Source organism: Eublepharis macularius, chromosome 8, assembly GCF_028583425.1.
Source record: "Eublepharis macularius isolate TG4126 chromosome 8, MPM_Emac_v1.0, whole genome shotgun sequence".
Classification (NCBI taxonomy): Eukaryota; Metazoa; Chordata; class Lepidosauria; order Squamata; family Eublepharidae; genus Eublepharis; species Eublepharis macularius.
Window position 1 is genome coordinate 24,630,781 of NC_072797.1, and position 18,992 is coordinate 24,649,772.

The 18,992-nt window shown below is 42.2% G+C and overlaps 1 protein-coding gene across 5 annotated transcripts in view; it reads right to left on the reverse strand.

Annotated features, from left to right (window-relative positions):
* Positions 1-18,992, reverse strand: part of FYB1 (FYN binding protein 1) — a 74,407-nt gene that overhangs the window by 4,584 nt on the left and 50,831 nt on the right. For all 5 annotated transcript variants that reach the window (XM_054987104.1, XM_054987102.1, XM_054987103.1 and 2 more), the window contains 5 exons: positions 16,908-16,977; positions 13,466-13,580; positions 8,384-8,546; positions 941-974; positions 66-97 (listed from right to left, as the gene is read on the reverse strand). In XM_054987104.1, the coding sequence (XP_054843079.1) occupies positions 66-97; positions 941-974; positions 8,384-8,546; positions 13,466-13,580; positions 16,908-16,977 (414 nt within the window). The remainder of the gene's footprint in view (positions 1-65; positions 98-940; positions 975-8,383; positions 8,547-13,465; positions 13,581-16,907; positions 16,978-18,992) is intronic.

The following is an 18,992-nucleotide window of genomic DNA, read 5'->3' on the forward strand; positions in this document are numbered from 1 at the left end:
TATGCAAGGGCTTCAGTTTATTTCATGTTGAATTATTATAATTTGTTTTGAAATACATAACTTACCTTCACCAATATCATCGTAAATTTCTTCATCACTGAAAATTTAGAAACAAAAAAAACCCTTTTAGTTATTTTCCTATATATATTCTAAGTAGATTCCAAATGTTGGTAATATGGGGTGAAGAACTATTCTGTGCTTGTTTAACCGGGAAAAAGTATTTCCGAGTTCAATGGGTCTTACTCCCAGATTAGGATTGTAGACTTAAGCACAGTTATGTGGTTTAGATCCAGAGGAGTTAGCCGTGTTATTCTGTAGTAGCAAAATAGTAAAGAGTCCAATAACACCTTTAAGACTAACCAACTTTACTTTAGCATAAGCTTTCAACAACCACAGCTCTCTTTGTCAGATGCTGACGAAGAGAGCTGTGGTTCTCGAAAGCTTATGCTACAGTAAAGTTGGTTAGTCTTAAAGGTGCTACTGGACTCTTTACTACTTATGCAGTTTAGAAGCCGTTCAAATATTTGAAATGATATTTCCAAAAATAAAACTTGAAGAAAAAAGAGACTGGGCAAAAACCAGAGACGTTATCCTGCACTAATTCCATTGGACAGGAACTGGCCTGCCACAGTAGTGGGCATTTCAATGGCAGACATATTACTTCCATTACATTAAGCCCAAGAATGCTGACTATGAAGGCTAGCCGTGGTCAACCATTTCTATGTCAAAAGGGATTTTTAAAAACACACTTGGCTTGGAAGAAATACATCTGTTTGCATGATTTTTTAAAAAGAAACAGATGTTTTAAAAGTATTTTATTGGGGGGAGGGGGAAATTATTTGTTGGCCACACCTTAAAAATAGTAATTGCAGTTTCACAGGCCTTGGAAATGGTCTGCAATATAAAGCTTTAAGATTTTGTTTAAAAAAGTAGCACTTACTCATCCACTAAGCAGCTTTTCGGGACGTAGCCATCTGTAAAATTAAATATGTACATATTTATATTCAGCTTAAGTTGCTATATCTCTTCTCAGCTTAGAAAAACCATGAGAAAGAAAGAAGGAACGTATCATACAATCCCCAAATGACACATTTGGATGCAATTTGATTCCTGACCCTATGACATTTGTTGGAATTTGGCAAAGTTCAAGACCATGAATGTAGGTCCATGCAAAGCATGCACAATTCTTTATGCACACAATCCAAGTAACACCCTTCTAAGTCGTTGAAGTCAGTGGCCTTAGAAGGATGTAACTCTTCCCTGTAAATTGAGTAAAAATTAGTTAATGCCTGATCCCCATGTACTAGGAAATTTATTTCTACATTTTATGGATAAGTGTAAGGATCAGATAAATGTCTAATTCATACATTCACACTTATCAGTGTTTCGTCACTTGCAGTGAAATCTTAAGGAGAGTAGATAGAGGCTTGCACTCAGTTTTACATGTGAACTTCCTCCATATAAAGGCATTATACGACCATGAAAGTACAATATGTGCCACTGTTAACTCTGCAAAAGCTGCTTCACAGGTGTAAGTCATTAATTGACGACATGGTAAACAAGCATGTCTGAACTCTCCCTTCAGCAGACAGTGTTCATATTGTTTGGCACAAAGGTTTGGCCAGAGATGAACAGCTGAATTTGATTGGCTTTAGGAGGGTGATGCAAACATTTAGCAAAGTAATTATTTTATACTTGTGTACCTCAATCACATTTTACACTTTGAGCAGCAATCTGAATGGGATCATATATTGCACTCTGGGGTACACTTTCTGTTATGAATATTGTACACTGAAGCTTAAAATGTGTACACAGTTTTTATCATGCTTGTTTCAGGTTACTCATTGTATTGCAAAATTAAAATTTGTTTTTTAGTTGTTCACAGAAAATTCAATGTCCTCATCTCAGTCAGTTCATATTTTGTTGAGAAAATGCATTTTCTCAGCATTCAAAGCACAGTATTTTATCACTGTGAAAATAAGGATTTTTTAAATAAGGAGATAAGGCCTACAACGAAAGTGAGTAGTGTGTGAAAATTGGTTTCACAGCTTTCACTGGTCCAGGCCCCTCTCAGTATCTGTACCATTTTATTACAGGATTTTCAAAAATGTGCTATGATGGAACATGGTATATTCACGCAGACTTTTGAAACAAACAAAAAGTGATGAACATAAAAATGCTCACTGTTCACAACATCCTAACCAATTTCTTTCACTTGTTTTGCAACACTACAAAGAAAACTGAACACTACAAAGAAAATTTGCTGTAGCAGAAGAATGTTCAGGACAAACTGGAATCATTACAGCAACATTCTGTAAATGTTGCTTTTATAAGGACTGCAGTCTATTGCAATTTATTACATTACCATCTTGTTTTTACTGCATTGCCTTCTACCTTTGTAATCCATTTTTTGCATTGTTTATGGATGGTATGTCATGCCTCTGGACTGTTTTCTGTTTGTAGTGCTTTCTAATTCTGCAAACGGTGTTCTATTGCATATTTGCATTGTTTATTGGACTGCTGGGTTGATTTTTTTCTCTTTGATATTTTGTAATCTGATTTGAGTCTCATTGAGAAAGGCAGGTTAAAAATGAAGCAAATAAATGGCAAGAATGAGTAATTTATACCCAGCTCATACGTCCTGGAAACCCTCTTTCTTGCATTTCAATAAAAACTAAGTAAATATTTGTTGTTGTGCTGGTTTGGTATTTTTTCCTGTATTTTTAAATTTTTTAGAACTTTCTGGGCCTTGCTGCTTTAGCACTACAAGGCTTATCTTCTGAGATCTTTTTTGTGTAAACCAGTAAACATGTTAACTTCCTATATCAAGGCTGTATTCTCTGCCTCAGGTGGAATGGAATTTCAGTGTAGTGACATTACATGTTACAGGAAACGTACATTCAATCTGTGTACAGTGCACACTTGGTTTTATTTATCCAAGTATTGCATCCTTTTCATGTTGCATTCAGCACACATACAGCTGAATGTGTGATTGAAACTGTACATTTATCCAAAATCTGGTCTGGTCCCCATTTTAAATTAAACATATGTTGCCATTGTCTGACAAATGTATGTATGTACATGCAGGATGTATGCACAGTCACTGTAACAGCATGTGCACAGTGCTAGTATCATCATTACTTTTGTGCACAAATAAAATTTGATTTTGCTGTTCACATTCTCAAAAGGCTCTTGCCTCTTTGGCAACATTTCATAGCCCAGACTCATCAGAATACACAAACTTAATTTTAAATTGGCTGTTATTGGGTTGTGCATTTTGCCTTTGTGACTCAGTTTCCCTCCTGAATAAAAGAATAATGAATAGCACTTTCCTTCCTTGTAGTGGCATTTTAAAAACTGCAAGGCAAACATTCTGAAACTGATCATACAACTCCCTTGGTGGCCTTTGAAACCTGAGTTCCTGTAATTCATTTTAAGGCAGGAAGGCTTCCCCTTAAATGAGGGACAATACCGCAACTTTACTACAACTCCCCTGGGGAAATGAGCTCATATCTAGTGATTCTATTCCCCTTTCCTGTCTCGCACAAAGATAATCTTTGCCATTAGCAAGTCTGTTAGAGCAAAGTATTGATTTTCAATGCCAGGGCCACTCAACATCATGTTGTTTAAAGAGAATTTTTGTCTCCTAAGTTGACTATTCCCTTAAACACAACCCATATTAAAAGTTTGTTTGAAATAAAGTAGTTGTTGCAATACCATTTGTACACAAACAGCTAAATCTACCAGACAATGTTGAGATTTTTATGGCTAAGGCTTCCCAGCCCCGTATTCTCTGCACTAGATTAATGGAGACCTGAAACCATATACATGGAGGTCTATTTTTATCTCTTCATCCAAAGCACTTTGGGTATCACATATGATCAGGGCTTTTTTTCTGGGAAAAGAGGTGGTGGAACTCAGTGGGTTGCCCTCGGAGAAAATGGCCACATGGCTGGTTGCCCTGCCCCCTGATCTCCAGACAGAGGAGAGTTTAGATTGCCCTCCACGCCCAATCTAAACTCTCCTCTGTCTGGAGATCAGGGGGCGGGGCCACCAGCCATGTGACCATTTTCAAGAGGTTCCGGAACTCCGTTCCACTGCGTTCCAGCTGGAAAAAAGCCCTGCATATAATAATCTCCCCTTGTGTCTTCTTAACAACCCTGTGAAGTAGGTGAGATTGAGACAGAATGATAGGTCTACAGTCATCCTGAGACATTCATGGCAGAAGAAGATTTGAACCCACTCTGGCACTGTAACCACTTATGGTGGAGTAGTTGATTGGTCCAAGATTTTACATTGGGATGTAATATTGAGTTTAGCGAGCTTAATTTTTATCCCAGCCCTCCCAAATAGTATTTTGTAAGTAAATTACTCCTCGTTAAGCACAGAAGCATCTGTTTGCTTCTGCAGTTCTCACAACACAATAGAGATGCTGTTAGAATTTTTTCACCTGCCTGATTATTGTGTATTAGGGCAGAATTCTATGGCCATTAATTTTTTTCCTTTTAAAGATGCATATTCTGAGGAGGTTATTCTCAGGGTGAGATAGGTGCAAGAAGGTTTTTAACCCATCTCAGTATCCCCCCCCCCTAGCCATCTCCATGCTGCTTCTGTCCCCGATGGAGAAAATACCTGGGTATCTGTATTTTTTATTTTTCATAGGGAGAAAAAAACTGCTTGAAATTGGTGATTTCAGTGTGTGGGCGGGGGGAGACACAGGGGGAAGAAGGTTTAAAGCTCCTCTGGACCTTTTTGAAATCACATCTTCAGAGGATGCAGAATAGAAAGACCAAAATAAGTCCCTTAAAATGATCATGGGATGCATAGGGTGCTGTAAAAAAATGTATTAGTAGAAATAATTGGCAACTCTATTCCTTGGCTTTTCCTAGACTGGGCTAAGGCTGGTCAGGGGTTGGTTACAGGGGTCGTTTGCCGGTTTTTAAAATGCTGTAACTCGTGCTGAACCTTTGGGAAAGGGTGGGACTGAAAATGATGAATAATGAATGGCTTCAGCTGCAAACCATTTCTGCAGAAGTTGCCAAGACAGATGTTCGGGCCTTCGAAAGGGAGGGTGGAGTTGGCTCCTTTCTTTCGTAGATGGACAAGCAACAGCTTCGGTCACTAGTTTCGCTATCAGAGGAATGCAAAGAATGTCTTAGGGGGGAAATTCAAATAGTTTTCCATGAGGGTGTGGGTGTAGTAAATCTGCTTCAGGAGAGCAAAAAAGAGGGGTAGCGCCCAGCAAAAAGGATGAACATGTACAACAAATATGAGGATCTTTCTTGTAAAAATCCAAGCTAATAATACATTTCAAACTGGTGTGGTCTTCAGAGAAACTAAATATTTTGACTGTCAAGAGGAATATATTTGTAGTTTTGCTGGTTTCCTAGGAATTATTAACAAAACAAAAGAAAATTCATGTCAAAAAGGATTTTACAAGGTTCTGGAGATAGTGCTTGAAAAAGAAAAGCACCACAAAATGCAGTTAAAATAAACTTATCATCTGAGGATTAAGATATACAAATTCTTGGAGGAAAAGCATATACTAGAGATATTACACACACACGCACGTACGCACACCGCTAATATTTTTGTTGTCCTCTTGGGATTCTCAGCCTCCCCCCCCCACCCAGATGGAAAGCATTTAGGATTCCCCCTTAGGCAGGGCTTTTTTTCTGGGAAAAGAGGTGGTGGAACTCAGTGGGTTGCCCTCAGAGAAAATGGTCACAGGGCTGGTGGCCCCGCCCCCTGATCTCCAGACAGAGGGGAGTTGAGATTGCCAGTTGAGAGTGGCACGGAGGGCAATCTCAACTCCCCTCTGTCTGGAGATCAGGGGGCAGGGCCACCAGCCATGTGACCATTTTCAAGTGGTTCTGGAACTCCGTTCCACCGCGTTCCTGCTGAAAAAAAGCCCTGCCCTTAGGGTTGCCAGGTCTCTCGCTATAGCTATAGCAGGAGACATCCCAACAACTTGAGTTTTTGCACACTGGCGCCTGAAGCACCATTGGGGGAAATGGGGAGCGAAGCATTGGGGAATTTTAAAAAGTTTTACAAATCCTAGAATGTCCTGTGATGTCACTTCTGGTTTCCATCAAAAGAACTAGACTTCACCAGAAATGATGTCAATGTACTGATGCACCATTCCCCACCCCTTAAATTCTCCCTGTACCTCCTGTTTCTCCTCTCCCAATCACAGCCACCCAAGACCGCTTTTCATTTCTTTTGCCTTTAAAATGCTGAAATTTCATGGCGCTCATTTTTGTATAACGTGTAGTTTCTCTATCAGAGGAAGTGAAGTCAAGAAACAGGGATCGGATAGAACTTTGGACAAAAAGACTAGGGGAAGTGACTTCTCCCAAATATGTAGACACATGCTACCTTGCATGTGATGAAGTAAGGCCGTGGTTCACAAAAGTTTACCCCAAAATATTTTTGTTTTTCTTTATGGTGCTAGAAGACTCTGTCATTTTGGCTGCGGCAGATTGAATGGGATCCCTCTGGAATCCCTCTGGAATCTGTCTACTATTCAAGGCTTTTAGCCCCAAGGCTAAACACAGCAATGACAGAACATCTACTCCTCTCTCTGCCCCAGGGAATCCTGTTTGCTTCCATTTCCTAAGAGTTTTGTGAAGAAATAAAGTGAAAGGTCACCAACTGTGCTCCACATTCCGGTCACTCTAAAAGCTCAAGCTGCCATTGGGCAGGGCAGAAAGGGGCAACAAAAATTTTACTTATGAATAAATGCCTTTAGTCTAAAATTATTCAGCACAGAAACTAAATAATTGAAGACTATAGAGTATCTCTTTGGTAACTTTTAATTGATTCCAAGAACTGCTAAAACAGGATTAATCCCTAATTCAGCCCTGTTAGTTAGTATGTCACTAGCAGCTGGGTAGGGTTGCCAGATCCCCTTACCATTTCTTTGCTTCTTCTGGGAAGTGATGTCATTGTGCAGCCTGGGAGTATGTGTGTGCTTCACAGCAGGCTGATTTGGGCTCAAATGGGCCCGATTCAGCCCGTTTGGGGCCCAAATTGGCCCGTTGCAAAGCGTGGGAGCACTCTTGGGATGGCACAATGATGTCACTCTCAGGACTGCACCTAGGAGGCCTGTTTCTCTGCCTCCCCCCCTCAAGCCAGGTGAGTGGTGGTGGGAGGCAGAGGGTGGGAGTGGGGGATCCCCTGGCCCGACCAGGCGACCTGGCAGCCCTAAGTTGGTGTCTAGAGAAAACTAACTAGCAAAATGCTTACTGAGAGCCAGTTTGGTGTAGTGGTTAAGATCACAGGACTCTAATCTGGAGAGCCGGGTTTGATTCCCCACTCCTCCACTTGAAGCCAGCTGGGTGACCTTGGGCGAGTCACAGCTCTCTGGAGCTCTCTCAGCCCCACTCTCCTCACAGGGTGATTGTTGTGGGGATAAAAATAGCATACTTTGTAAACTGCTCTGAGTGGGCATTAAGTTGTTCTGAAGGGCGGTATCTAAATCGAATGTTATTATTATTATTAATGATGAGCAGACTGTGGGTTGAAGGTTCATACATCCCACCTGTCTCCCCAGTGGGGACCCAAAGCAGCTTACATCATTCTCATCTCCTCCATTTTATCTTCACAACCACCACCTTGTGAGGGAGGTTAATCTGAGAGTGTGTATGTCACTCAACGAGCTTCTATGATAGAGAGGGGATTTGAACTTGGGTCTCCCAGATCCTAGACCAACACTCTTAACACTCATGCTGGCTTGTATATTGCTTGTTGTGGCTTGTGTACTGCAAGGACTGCTGGGTAAGTGAAGCAAGCTCACTCCACTCTCCTTTTGGATCCTGGGAAATGGAGCTGGGGTAGAGGGCAGCACGTTTTTCATTGATTGAGGCATTTTCCACACAGGTTATATACTCCGGGTTCAGTGTTATGGGGAGTGGGTTTTTTTCCTGTTTCCCCAAATCACTGTAATGCTTTCAGGCACCTGCCTTTTTCCCGATCTCTATCAAACCGGCTTTGCTCTGAAGCTTCAGGAAAGATTACGGTAAAGTCTGAATGGCTGTTATGTAGGTGGGAAGATTCACATTTTTTTCAACCCCCACGGCAGCCATTTTCCTGGACACTGTCCCCACAGCAACCATTTCCTCCCCCAGCCACCAGGAAGGCTTTTTTAAAAAAGCATTATAATATCATTCTATATATTAATACACCATTCTGAAGTATTTGAAGAAGTGAGCTGTGGCTCACGAAAGCTCATACTCTTCCACTAATTCTGTTAGTCTTATAGGTGTGACTGGACTCTTGCTCCTTTCCACTGATACACCACTGTAACAGTAGGTATAACAGATTCTCTGAATTCTCCGCTTTTTTTTTAAAGGAGAAGGCAGTTCCCGCATCTTTTACTTACATTTCCCTTCTTCATTCCTACACAGGACTTTACTATCGTCTACGTTTTTTATAACCTCAACGGAGTCTCCTGGTTTCACAAGTAAGTCTTTGGAAGCTTTTTTCTTTGGAGTAGGTGCTTGCATGATGGTGGTTGTGTACAGGACTCGAATGTCACCTTCAAACTGTGGGGGGAAATTAAAAAAAAAAACCTTGATTGCAATATTATTTATTAATGACAGTCCAAGATGCTCCTATTGGCACCCAGTATAGAAGCAGATTTATTGTCATTAGCCATAGGCCATCACAAGATAAGAAAAACATGCTTCATCTAAAAACAGTTACATCAAGCATCATGGTTAGAAAAATTAAAATAAACTGTACAAGGAATCATACTGGTCATAAGGACACCCCATTCAGAGAAGCTTTGGATCCGATCTTCCTGGCTGCTAATGCAAACTGCGAAACTCTATAGGATACATGACTGCTGCTGTCTGTGAATAGGAACAGATTTTCTGTTTCTTGCACCTAGTTTTTTACCCAATGTGGTTAAAAAAAAATGAAGGCTTAAAGCAGCAGCATAAATAATAAAAAAAATTAGATTTTTCTTTTTTTTCTTTGTTTTAAAAAATGAGCCCAAGATACTTTGGCTGCATCTTTGCAGCGCTGCTTAAAGAACAGAAGAGGGGGGCATGGAGCAGACCAAGCCAGCAAAAATCTTTGGCTCAGCCCTGGTTCTCCTGCTACGGATGGTTTGAGACTGCTGTGTGCATACTGGATAGATTCAATATAGTTCAATGTGATGCACACAAGCACAGAGTACAGTTAACATAACATATATTTTTAAAAAAATTACTTTTAAATGATAAAAAAGAGCAAAAGTCCAGTAGCACCTATAAGTCTAACAAAACTTGTAGTAGGATATGAGCTTTTGTGAGTCACAGCTCACTTCTTCAGATCTTCAGAAGTGAGCTGTGACTCATGAAAGCTCCTACCCTACCACAATTTTGTTAGTCTTATAGGTGCTACTGGACTCATGCTGTTTTCTACTGCTACAGACAGATGGACATAGCTACCCATCTTGATCTTTTAAAAGATAGGCAAGATGTTTGAGGGTGCCTGCCATGTATCTAATCTTCCATTTAGTTTGGTATTATGAGTAGGATACAATAATACCTGATGGGCAGCAGTGTTAATAAATAAACCTGGGATCCCGTAGAACTTTAGAAACTAACAAAATCTATTCCAGCGTAAACTTTTGTCAATGAGGGTTTGCATCATCAGATGCATGAGGTATATATCTGTAAGGCTGATGAATTTATATTAAAGACTGCAAAGAACAGAAATTTAGTGCTGCCTTGTTTTACCTGTTTTACAATATGCACCTTGTTTTTTTACGATTTTTATTAACACTACTGCATGCTTTAAATGCTGTTCAGGTTTTTAAAGTATATTTTCAAATGAATTTTATTTGGATTTTTATTTTATTATACTGGACTGTGGCTCTTGTGAGACATCTCAGGGATCTATTGATTGAAAGTGTGGCATGTATTTTTAAATAAATGGAGTAACACTGGCTGATTAGCAAACATTTGTGCAGTGTGGGAGCAACTTATGTACACAAAGTTGCCAGCTTGGGGTCTCTCTCCCCACAGTTTGGAATCTTCTTTTTCAGTACTCCTGGCTACACAGAAGATATCTTCAGACAAAATAGTAAAGAGTCCAGTAGCACCTTTAAGACTAACCAACTTTATTGTAGCATAAGCTTTCGAGAGCCACAGCTCTCTTTGTCAGATGAACCTGATGAAGAGAACTGTGGCTCTCAAAAGCTTATGCTACAATAAAGTTGGTTAGTCTTAAAGGTCTTACTGGACTCTTTACTATTTTGCTACTACAGATTAACACGGCTAACTCCTCTGGATCTTCAGACAAAGTATCCAAGAAGGAAACAACACACATCAGCCTGAATCCAGAGACTAAATTTTCTGGAGGCATAATGGAAATTTCCTGCTTTTCCCTATCCAGTGCAGCCCACTGGTCTCCACAAAATGCTGTTCCTAGGGGATAGAAGACTTTGAGGAATGCCATGAGGGGGATATGCAACTTGAAGACAGAATTGGCTGACATTGCCCGTTTCATCTGGATTCAACCCACAAAGAGAGAGCAGGAGCAAGCACACAGGGCCTGCCTCTGTAGCTATCCCTTTAGTAGAAGTAGGATGCACGGCAATTACCAGGTGGTAATATCTGTGTCATGGAAAACTTCACCTGCTGATTTCTACATATCAAACCCCTGTTAAAGACATAGAAGCAGATGAGTCTGTGTTTTCCCTGGCCAGCTGGCAATCCAAATCTATAAAGTCTTGTCTGGAATATTTAGTCGATAGATACCATCAGCACCCCAGTTATCTTTGCTTTCTCTTTCTTATCCTCTGTTGTTACGTATTTGGAATCTGAATGCATGCAGTTGTATTGCAAACAAGACTTTAAGTTCTGAAGATGGGAGATGCAGGCTTAAATCCATGTCCAACAGTGATACCCGCTGGCTAGCTTTAGAAAAGGAACAATGTCTCAGGCTATGCTGTCTGAAAGATTTGCCCGTCATTTTGCCTGCAGGAAATTATCATTCTGCATTTCTGTAGCGAGTCTTAATAAGAATTTCCCCCCTTCTGTTAGATCAAGTCCTCAAACTCTCTCTCCGGAGAAAACCAAATAACTTTCTCTTGTAGTCAGACTCAGAACATAAGCTTGATTGATGGCATGCAAAAAGGGGAAGTGTTTCATTCTCACATTTGTTTCCCCAGGGGAAGTAAAAACTGCTGCGTCTTGCTGCAGTTTCGGCAAGCTGCTTTCGGGCAGCTTTGCAGCATTTTCAGAACTGTGACTCAGCAGGCACAGACTGTTTAATGCTCTGCTATGGTTCATCTGAAAGAATAACAAGTCCTTTCCCCACAATATTTGGGGGAGGCTGAACAGAATGAGGAAAGGGAGGCAAGGGTGGTAGCAATAAACTAATGTGTCCTCACTTGAAGACAGATACAGATCCAACACATTCTACATGTGTAGTAAGACATCTAAGGAGAAGACAATACACGTAGTTTGGAAGTGGGAACGGGCACGCTGTCTCTGCTCCCAGAATTGAGCATTATGGAAGATAACATGCCAACCCCGCCCGCTGGCCACATGTGATCCTGGTGAGCATGTTAACTGTATGCTTTCCTTTCTGGAACATTCTCAGTCATGGAAACTAAGAGCCAAGCTACAAGAGATGCCTTACACAGGTTGGACACTTGACAGTTTACCTCAAGTTTTGATGGGAAATGTAGGTGTCCTGGTTTTACAGCTTGGCTCTCCATTACAGCTGCAAGACCAGGATGCCTACATTTCCCATCAAAACTTGAGGGTAGCTGACAAGTGTCCAACCTGTGTCAGGCGTCACTTGTAGCTTGGCTTTGAGCCAATGTGCTTACAATAGGGTTGCCAGCCTCCAGGTGGTAGCTGGAGGTCTCCCGGAATTACAACTGCTCTCCAGGCTACAGATATCAGCTCCCTACTGTCTGGCCCTACTTTTCGGGGGGGGGAACCTTTTTCTTTTGGTGGTGGCAGTGGAAGTGGGTATATGCAGGTGCACCGAGCCGCTGCTACTGGCCTGGCCCTCATCAGAAATGGGGGCTGGATGGGCGAGGGGGGTGTTCGATCTGGACCTTCACTGTCACCTCTGCCCCCCTCCCTGACAGGGATGCCTGCCCTCTGACAGGGGCCTATTGGCGGCGATGGCGGCAGCGGCGGCAGCGATCGCAGCCTCCCCATTGGCTGCGCTGCCGCTGTTCCCTTGCCTGAATGTGAGGGGAGGGGTGTGGCCACCAGCTGGTGTGAGCAGGGTTGTCAGGAGAACAGTGGGCGGGACCTCCTAGGGGCCGCTGCATTTCGCCTTGCCATGCTTGGGTGCTGGCAGGACTATCCTGCGAAAGTCATTAGGGTGCTGTCCAGCACCGCCCCATTTACACCGGCGCACGAGCGACGGCACTGCCTGGGGTGTTAGGATTGCCCTGTAAAAGATTGCTGGTTTGGAATGCAACAGAGGAGGAATTCTAAGGAATGTCCAGGGAACAGAAGATGACCTCTTTTTCTTTTACCTTCTTAACTTTTGGAGGAAAGAATACGAGGTCCAGGGAACAATATTGCACTGAGTGGTCTGAACAACATCTTACTACCCAAGAGGCTGGGGAGTAGGTCAGAATAGGTGTTAGGCCTCACATGTATAAACCCTGGGGAAAGAATTTGATGGCTTGAAAGGGAAAGAATTATTTAACTTGCACATTTAAAAAAACCCTTCAGTGACTATTCAATTCATCAAGGAAATTTCAGTGTGGAATAAGAATTAGGTCAGTTTTGGTCCGTTTTCAATCTATTTTTGCACAAGGTGAGGAGAGAAGGTAGATTGCCATTTAGCAGGGGAGAACTGCTAGTGAATACTGAGTGTTTTTTTACGTTTCTCTAAAGAATGCCAGACAAAGTGGACCCGGGTCCGGTCCTGAATGCCACTTATGATATTCTTAAGGAAGAATACAAACTTGGCTCATCTAAGTATTTCCTTACTTCATATATGCCCCACTCTTCTCCCCAGTGTAGACCTACAACAGCTAACATTGATTTTTCTTGCATTTTATTCTCACAACAACCTTGCGAGGTAGATTAGGTTAAGTGTGGGTGACTAGCCCAAGGTTAACCAGCAAACTTCCATGGCAGAGTAGGGATTTGAACCTGGATCTCCCAGCTTCTAGGCCAGCACCCTAACCACTACATCACACTGTCTCACACTTAACTAATACATGGATTAAGATATCTTGAATATGTACACTTGCTTTGTCAACTTAAAACATATTGTGGATCACAGGGGCTCTAATTTTTAAAAGCTGGCTAAACAAGATAGAAGATGGTCAACCTCACCATAGCTTATTAAAATCCAGGGGCATTTGCTGTCATTTGGACTGTTGAAAATTCTTCATCATTGAATTTTTTTCCTTTTAATAATGAAAGACGATAGTTAAAAAAGAAGTTATGAATGATAGCGACAACTGGGCAACTGGTCAATTAGTACTCACTTTAAATTTCTTTCGGAATTCTTTCTCTTCTTTCTCCATCTTCTTAACTTTCTGTGAATCTCGCTCCTCTGATTTGTTTTTCCCAAAGCTCAGGGGCTTTGTATTTATCCCTTGGCTAAAACATCAGGATGAAAAACAAACAATCCCAAGATTATCTGTATATAGACTTGATAGATTTTCAGAGAGATGTGAAAGACGTTTGTGGATCTTTAGCTATAATCCATTAGGGAGTAAGCCCCACGGAATACTGTGGGATACACTTCCAAGTAAATATGCACAGGACTGGGTTATTACAGTTCCATCTCAAGCAGTTCTACTCCGAATCTTACTCAGGTCTATTCAGTGGGGCTTTCTCCCAGAAAACATTTTCCTGGGAGTAAGCCCCATTGACAAAAATGAAACTTAATTTTGAGTAGGCCTGCTTAGGGTATAAACATTGCCTGGCTGAATCTGGGACTAGCTACACATTCACAGGCATTTAATAAGCTTTAACATGGTTCTTATTTTTTTTTAAGGGAGGGGGAATTTAGAGCAGAGAAACCACAGGAAAGAGGATACTTCCATTGCACTCTGTTCTCCATAGTGAACAGGCCACTGGTGTTTTGGGCTTCATTCAGATATCATGAGTCATCATGACCAACAGATTTTTTTGTGTGATGGGAATGAACACAACTTGTTGCCCCAATCTTTTCCCTCTCCCCTGACAAACATAAAGTGGTTGAGAGATTCCAGGTTTGGGAAGCTTTGATCCAAAAGAATCCATAGGATTCAGATCAGTGAGAATTCTCCTTTCCCAAATTAGGATGCTAAACTAGGATTAAACCAAGCTCCACTCTGGCCCAGGGCCCTGTCCTGGATAACCCAGGTGAGCCTGATCTCATCAGATCTCAGAAGCTAAGCAGGGCTGGCCTTGGTTAGTAATTAGATGGGAGATCTCCAACAAGGACCATGTTTGCAGAGGCAGGCAATGGCAAACCACCTCTGTTAGTCTCTTGCCATAAAAACCCCACCGGGGGGGGGGGTCGACATAAGTCAGCTATGACTTGAGGGCACTCTCCACCACCCCTCTGGCCAGGACTCTGCATTCAGGCACATTGGATTCCGTGGACTGTGTTGATTCCAAGCTTTTTAAACTTAGAAGCTTTCAACTGTGCTCTGCAAGTGAGGGAAGCAAGGAAGGGATGGAACAAACAGAATGAGCAAATATGACAACAAGCTGGGCCACTTGCTGTGACATCAGACCACTTGTGACATCAGAATTTCAAAGAGTTAATGTACATTACACAGACCAGGTGGGGTAAATTGGTTAACATCCAAGTCTGACCTGGTAGCCAGCTCTACCATCCAGAGTCTAGATCTACCTGCCTAGGCCCTGCGAGGAACAGCAAAGTACCACCTAGAGGCCAGGTCTACCCTCTGGGGCCCACTTACTGTGACATCAGTGCGTATGGGAACATGCAGCGAAGCAGGATAAGCACTCTTTTTTTATGCTTTAGCAAATTTAAACCCAGTGCAAGAAGCAATCTAGAGAGCTCCTAAATAATTCTACTGTAGTAGTAGGGGGCCAATTTGGCTAGATTTACAAACGAAATAATAATATGTAGCATTTAAAAAAAATATTTTTCAATTAAAGGAGAGTGTCCAAAATCACAGAACCATAAAATTTCATATTCCATAGCTCTATAAGTAAAATCTAATTCTTTACAAATCTGTATGCATGTGGTCTTCCCACTTCCGGTTTATCGTAAGTCATTTTAGTTAGGAGAGTCAACAGTCAATTATTGGACACTGTTGCACATACTAGTCCATTAGTGGACTCATTCACCTGCTTCACACATGAATGTGTTCTAACCCTTACAAACAACCTGGTAAAGTAGACCAGCAATATCCCCATATAGTGGGGTGGGTGGGCTGAGAGAAAGGTTTGTTGAAGACCATTCCTGGTAGAGCTTAGATCTGAACAGGAACATGTGGCTCACAACTAGAGATGGGCACGAACTGGAAAAAAACGAACCATGCGGTTCATGGTTCGTCACATTTCATGAACCACGAACTTTCACAAACCTGCCCCGGTTCATGAATTGGTTCATTTTGGTTCATGAAAATGTGACTTCTGGGCCAGCAAATCACCACTTCTGGCCCAGCAGAAGGTCACTTCCGGCCCGGGCCAGTAGAAGGCAACTTCTGGGTCAGCAGAAGGTCTGCAGGAAGTCCATCTCCTGTTGCCTAGGAAACTGATTGATCAGCACCAGGCTGTCTGCAGTGACAATCCAAAAAATGAACCAAACGAACCAGCCTAAAGTTCATGGTGGTTCATCAGAAATGGGCTCTGATGAACCGCTGGTTCGCGAACCACGAACCGGCCTGGTTCATGCTGAATTTTGGTTCATATTTCGGTTCGTGCCCATCTCTACTCACAACTCATTCTCTTAGCCACTACACCACACCAGCTCCTTAACAAAAGCAATGAAAACCAATTACGTCAGTTAGAGTCAGATGTATTTTTTGTACATGCTTCTGCAAAACAGGGGCTGAAATCTAACATGTGACATGCACATGTTGGAGCATGCAGCATTTACAGGCTGATTCCACACACGTTGGATAATGCACTTTCAATGCACTTTATCAATTGTTTGAGGTGGATTTTTTTGTTCCGCACACAAAAAGATTCGTTCCAAATGATCTATAAAGAGGATTGGAAGTGCATTATCCAACGTGTGTGGAATCACTCACAGTTTCCCATTTTAAAAAAGGATTAGAAATATTCATGAAGGATCATCAATGGCCACTAGCCATAATGACTAAAGAGAAGCTCTATATCCAGAGGCAGTCAACCTCTGAATACTAGCAGCTCTTGGTCTCTATGACCTGTTCTTTTGGCTGTTCAAGGCAACTGGTTGGCTGCTGTGTGAATCAAGATGCCGGACTAGATAGACCACTGGCTATAGTTCCCTTAGGTTTTTAATTTATTTGGTCTAAAGTTTTGAGCAATGAACTGTCATCCACACAAAATATTTTCTCACGAAAGCAAGGCATCAACCTTTGGCCTCCAAACCCCAAAAGACAAAGTTTAAGCACATGTATGACTAAAAGTGTGAGCAATAAGAGTGGAAGTTCCTACTTCACTTCTCCCTTCAATCATAAGCTTACTCAACCTGAGGCAAGCCACTAGTGGTCAGCCACTGAACTATGGGGAGAAATAATGATAGGATTGTTATATGATGGAAAGTACTTTGAAACTAAACTACACTATAAATGCTATGTATGATTGCTATTATCTGAAATGGAGATCCTTAATGCGTGCTTCGTGAACTGATTTACTCCTTCAGAATTGTTAGGAGGCTTAGCAGCAACTCTTAATAGCTGATTGAGTAGCAGTTCTAAGAGCAATCGTATAGCAAAAAAAGGACCTTTGCATGGATTACTATGTATGTTCACTCACTTGAGTATTTTTGGAGGCGGAGGGAAATCAGATGGCTCTACATCATCATAGACATCACTATCTCCAGAATCTAAAACAGATTTTTTAAAAAAATATGGAAGTTAATATCTATTGATTATGGTATCCTTCTGACCACCTTTTGGGTTGGAACTTGAAGACAGATTTCAGAAGGTGGTCCTGGGGGATTGCTGCTTGGCACCTTAGCCTGTGGCCTATAGGGTCCTATAAGGTTCCATCTCATCCCTCATGCTTTTTAACATCTACGTACAGCCACTGGGGGTGGTCATCCAGAGATGTGGCCTGAGTTGCCACCACTATGCAGATGATACTCAGCTCTGTCTCATGTTTCCAGCAGATCTTTGGGGGGCCATGGAAACTATAAGCAGGTGCCTAGAGGCAGTTTTGGAATGGATGAGAACTAACAAACTGAAACTTCATCCTGACAAAATGGAGATGTGGGGAAGGTCTGACTCAGGAAACAGGATGTCTTCTGCTCTGGATGCAGTTGCACTCCCGCTGAAGGAATAGGTTCATAGCTTGGGGGTGCTGCTGGCAGTAGTTGCCAAGGTAGTTAAGAACATAAGAACATAAGAACATAAGCAAAGCCATGTTGGATCAGGCCAGTGGCCCATCCAGTCCAACATTCTGTCACACACAGTGGCTAGAAATCCAGTGCCATCTAAAGGACTGTCAGTGAGGCCAGGACACCAGAAGCCCTCCCACTGCCTTCCTTCCAGCACCAAGACAACAGAGCACCACCTCCCCACAAAGAGAATACCATCTATCTCCTGTGGCTAATAGCCACTGATGGACGTCTGCTCCATATATTTGTCCATTCCCCTCTTGAAGCTGGCAATGCTTGTAGCTGCCACCACCTCCTGTGGCAACGAATTCCATGTGTTAGTTGGCACTGGCTTCACTGGAAAGATCTGGCCACTGTGGTGCATACTCTCTGCTAACATCTAGATTAGTTTACTACAATACACTGTATGTAGGGCTGTCCTTGAGGGCTGTGTGTTGATAGGTTTTATTGAATTTCTTCAATACTTTATACACATGACACATATTTTAAATTCTGTTTTAATGTCTTGATATTTTAACATTGAAGTGTTTCAATGTTTTGATGTTTGGTGCCTTGGGGACTCTATTTAGGGGAAAGGTGGCATAGACATGTTTTAAATAAATATATAGTCAATGTTAGGGTTACTAGTCCCCTGCTGGGGGCGGGGGATTCCCCGTTCCCACCCTCCACCCCCCCGGCTCCAGCTTACCTGGCTGGCAGGGGGGAGATGTGCCTTCAAGGCCTGCTCCTGGGTGGCATGACACACTCCCGCTGCGGAGCATAGCAGCACTCCTGTGCTCCACAGCAGCCTGATTTGATGCAGAGGCAAGAGCGCTCCCAGAGCAGTACGTGGCCTGCATGATGACATCACTTCTTGGAAGTGATGTTATCAGGTAGGCTACGAGCATGCATGCGCTCCACACACATGCGAGAGGGAAAACAAAAGGTAGGTGCCAGGCCTCCAACCTCCCACCCAGGGGGTTGAAGGACCTGGAAATCCTATCAATGTATACTGGGCAACCTTTTATAGGAGATGGTTCTCACGCTGTGGCATATGGTGACTGTTATAAACAGGTATATTTTTCTGATGCTTTTAATGTTTTTGAGCCATCTACAGGAATAAACATAGTAAAATCAGCCCAGGTTCATCTTTTTTTTTTTTTTTGCAAAGTAGGCTTTAGTGTCTCCAGTTTGGAACCACATTGTATCACCAGTGTATCAATTTCAGTGTGCTAATATGTGCATAATGCTTCGGAGGACTGCGGCCTACGAGTCTACAAAAAAGTATTAGTAGTTGTCAATAAGCTCATTGCTGGAGTCTAAAAGTCTTTCAATGAGAGGTTGCTAAGGAACGGTTCCAAGAAGGCAAGGCAGCTGTGTCATCAATAAAGCATTATGGTTTCTTGTATATGAGACTTAAAGTTCACTCGGTTCTTTGTGTGGTGTGATGAATGAACAGATGCTGCAAGACAGAGATTCTTAGAAGTGATGGCTTTCCAAAGGGTGCAGTGACAGCAAAGAAT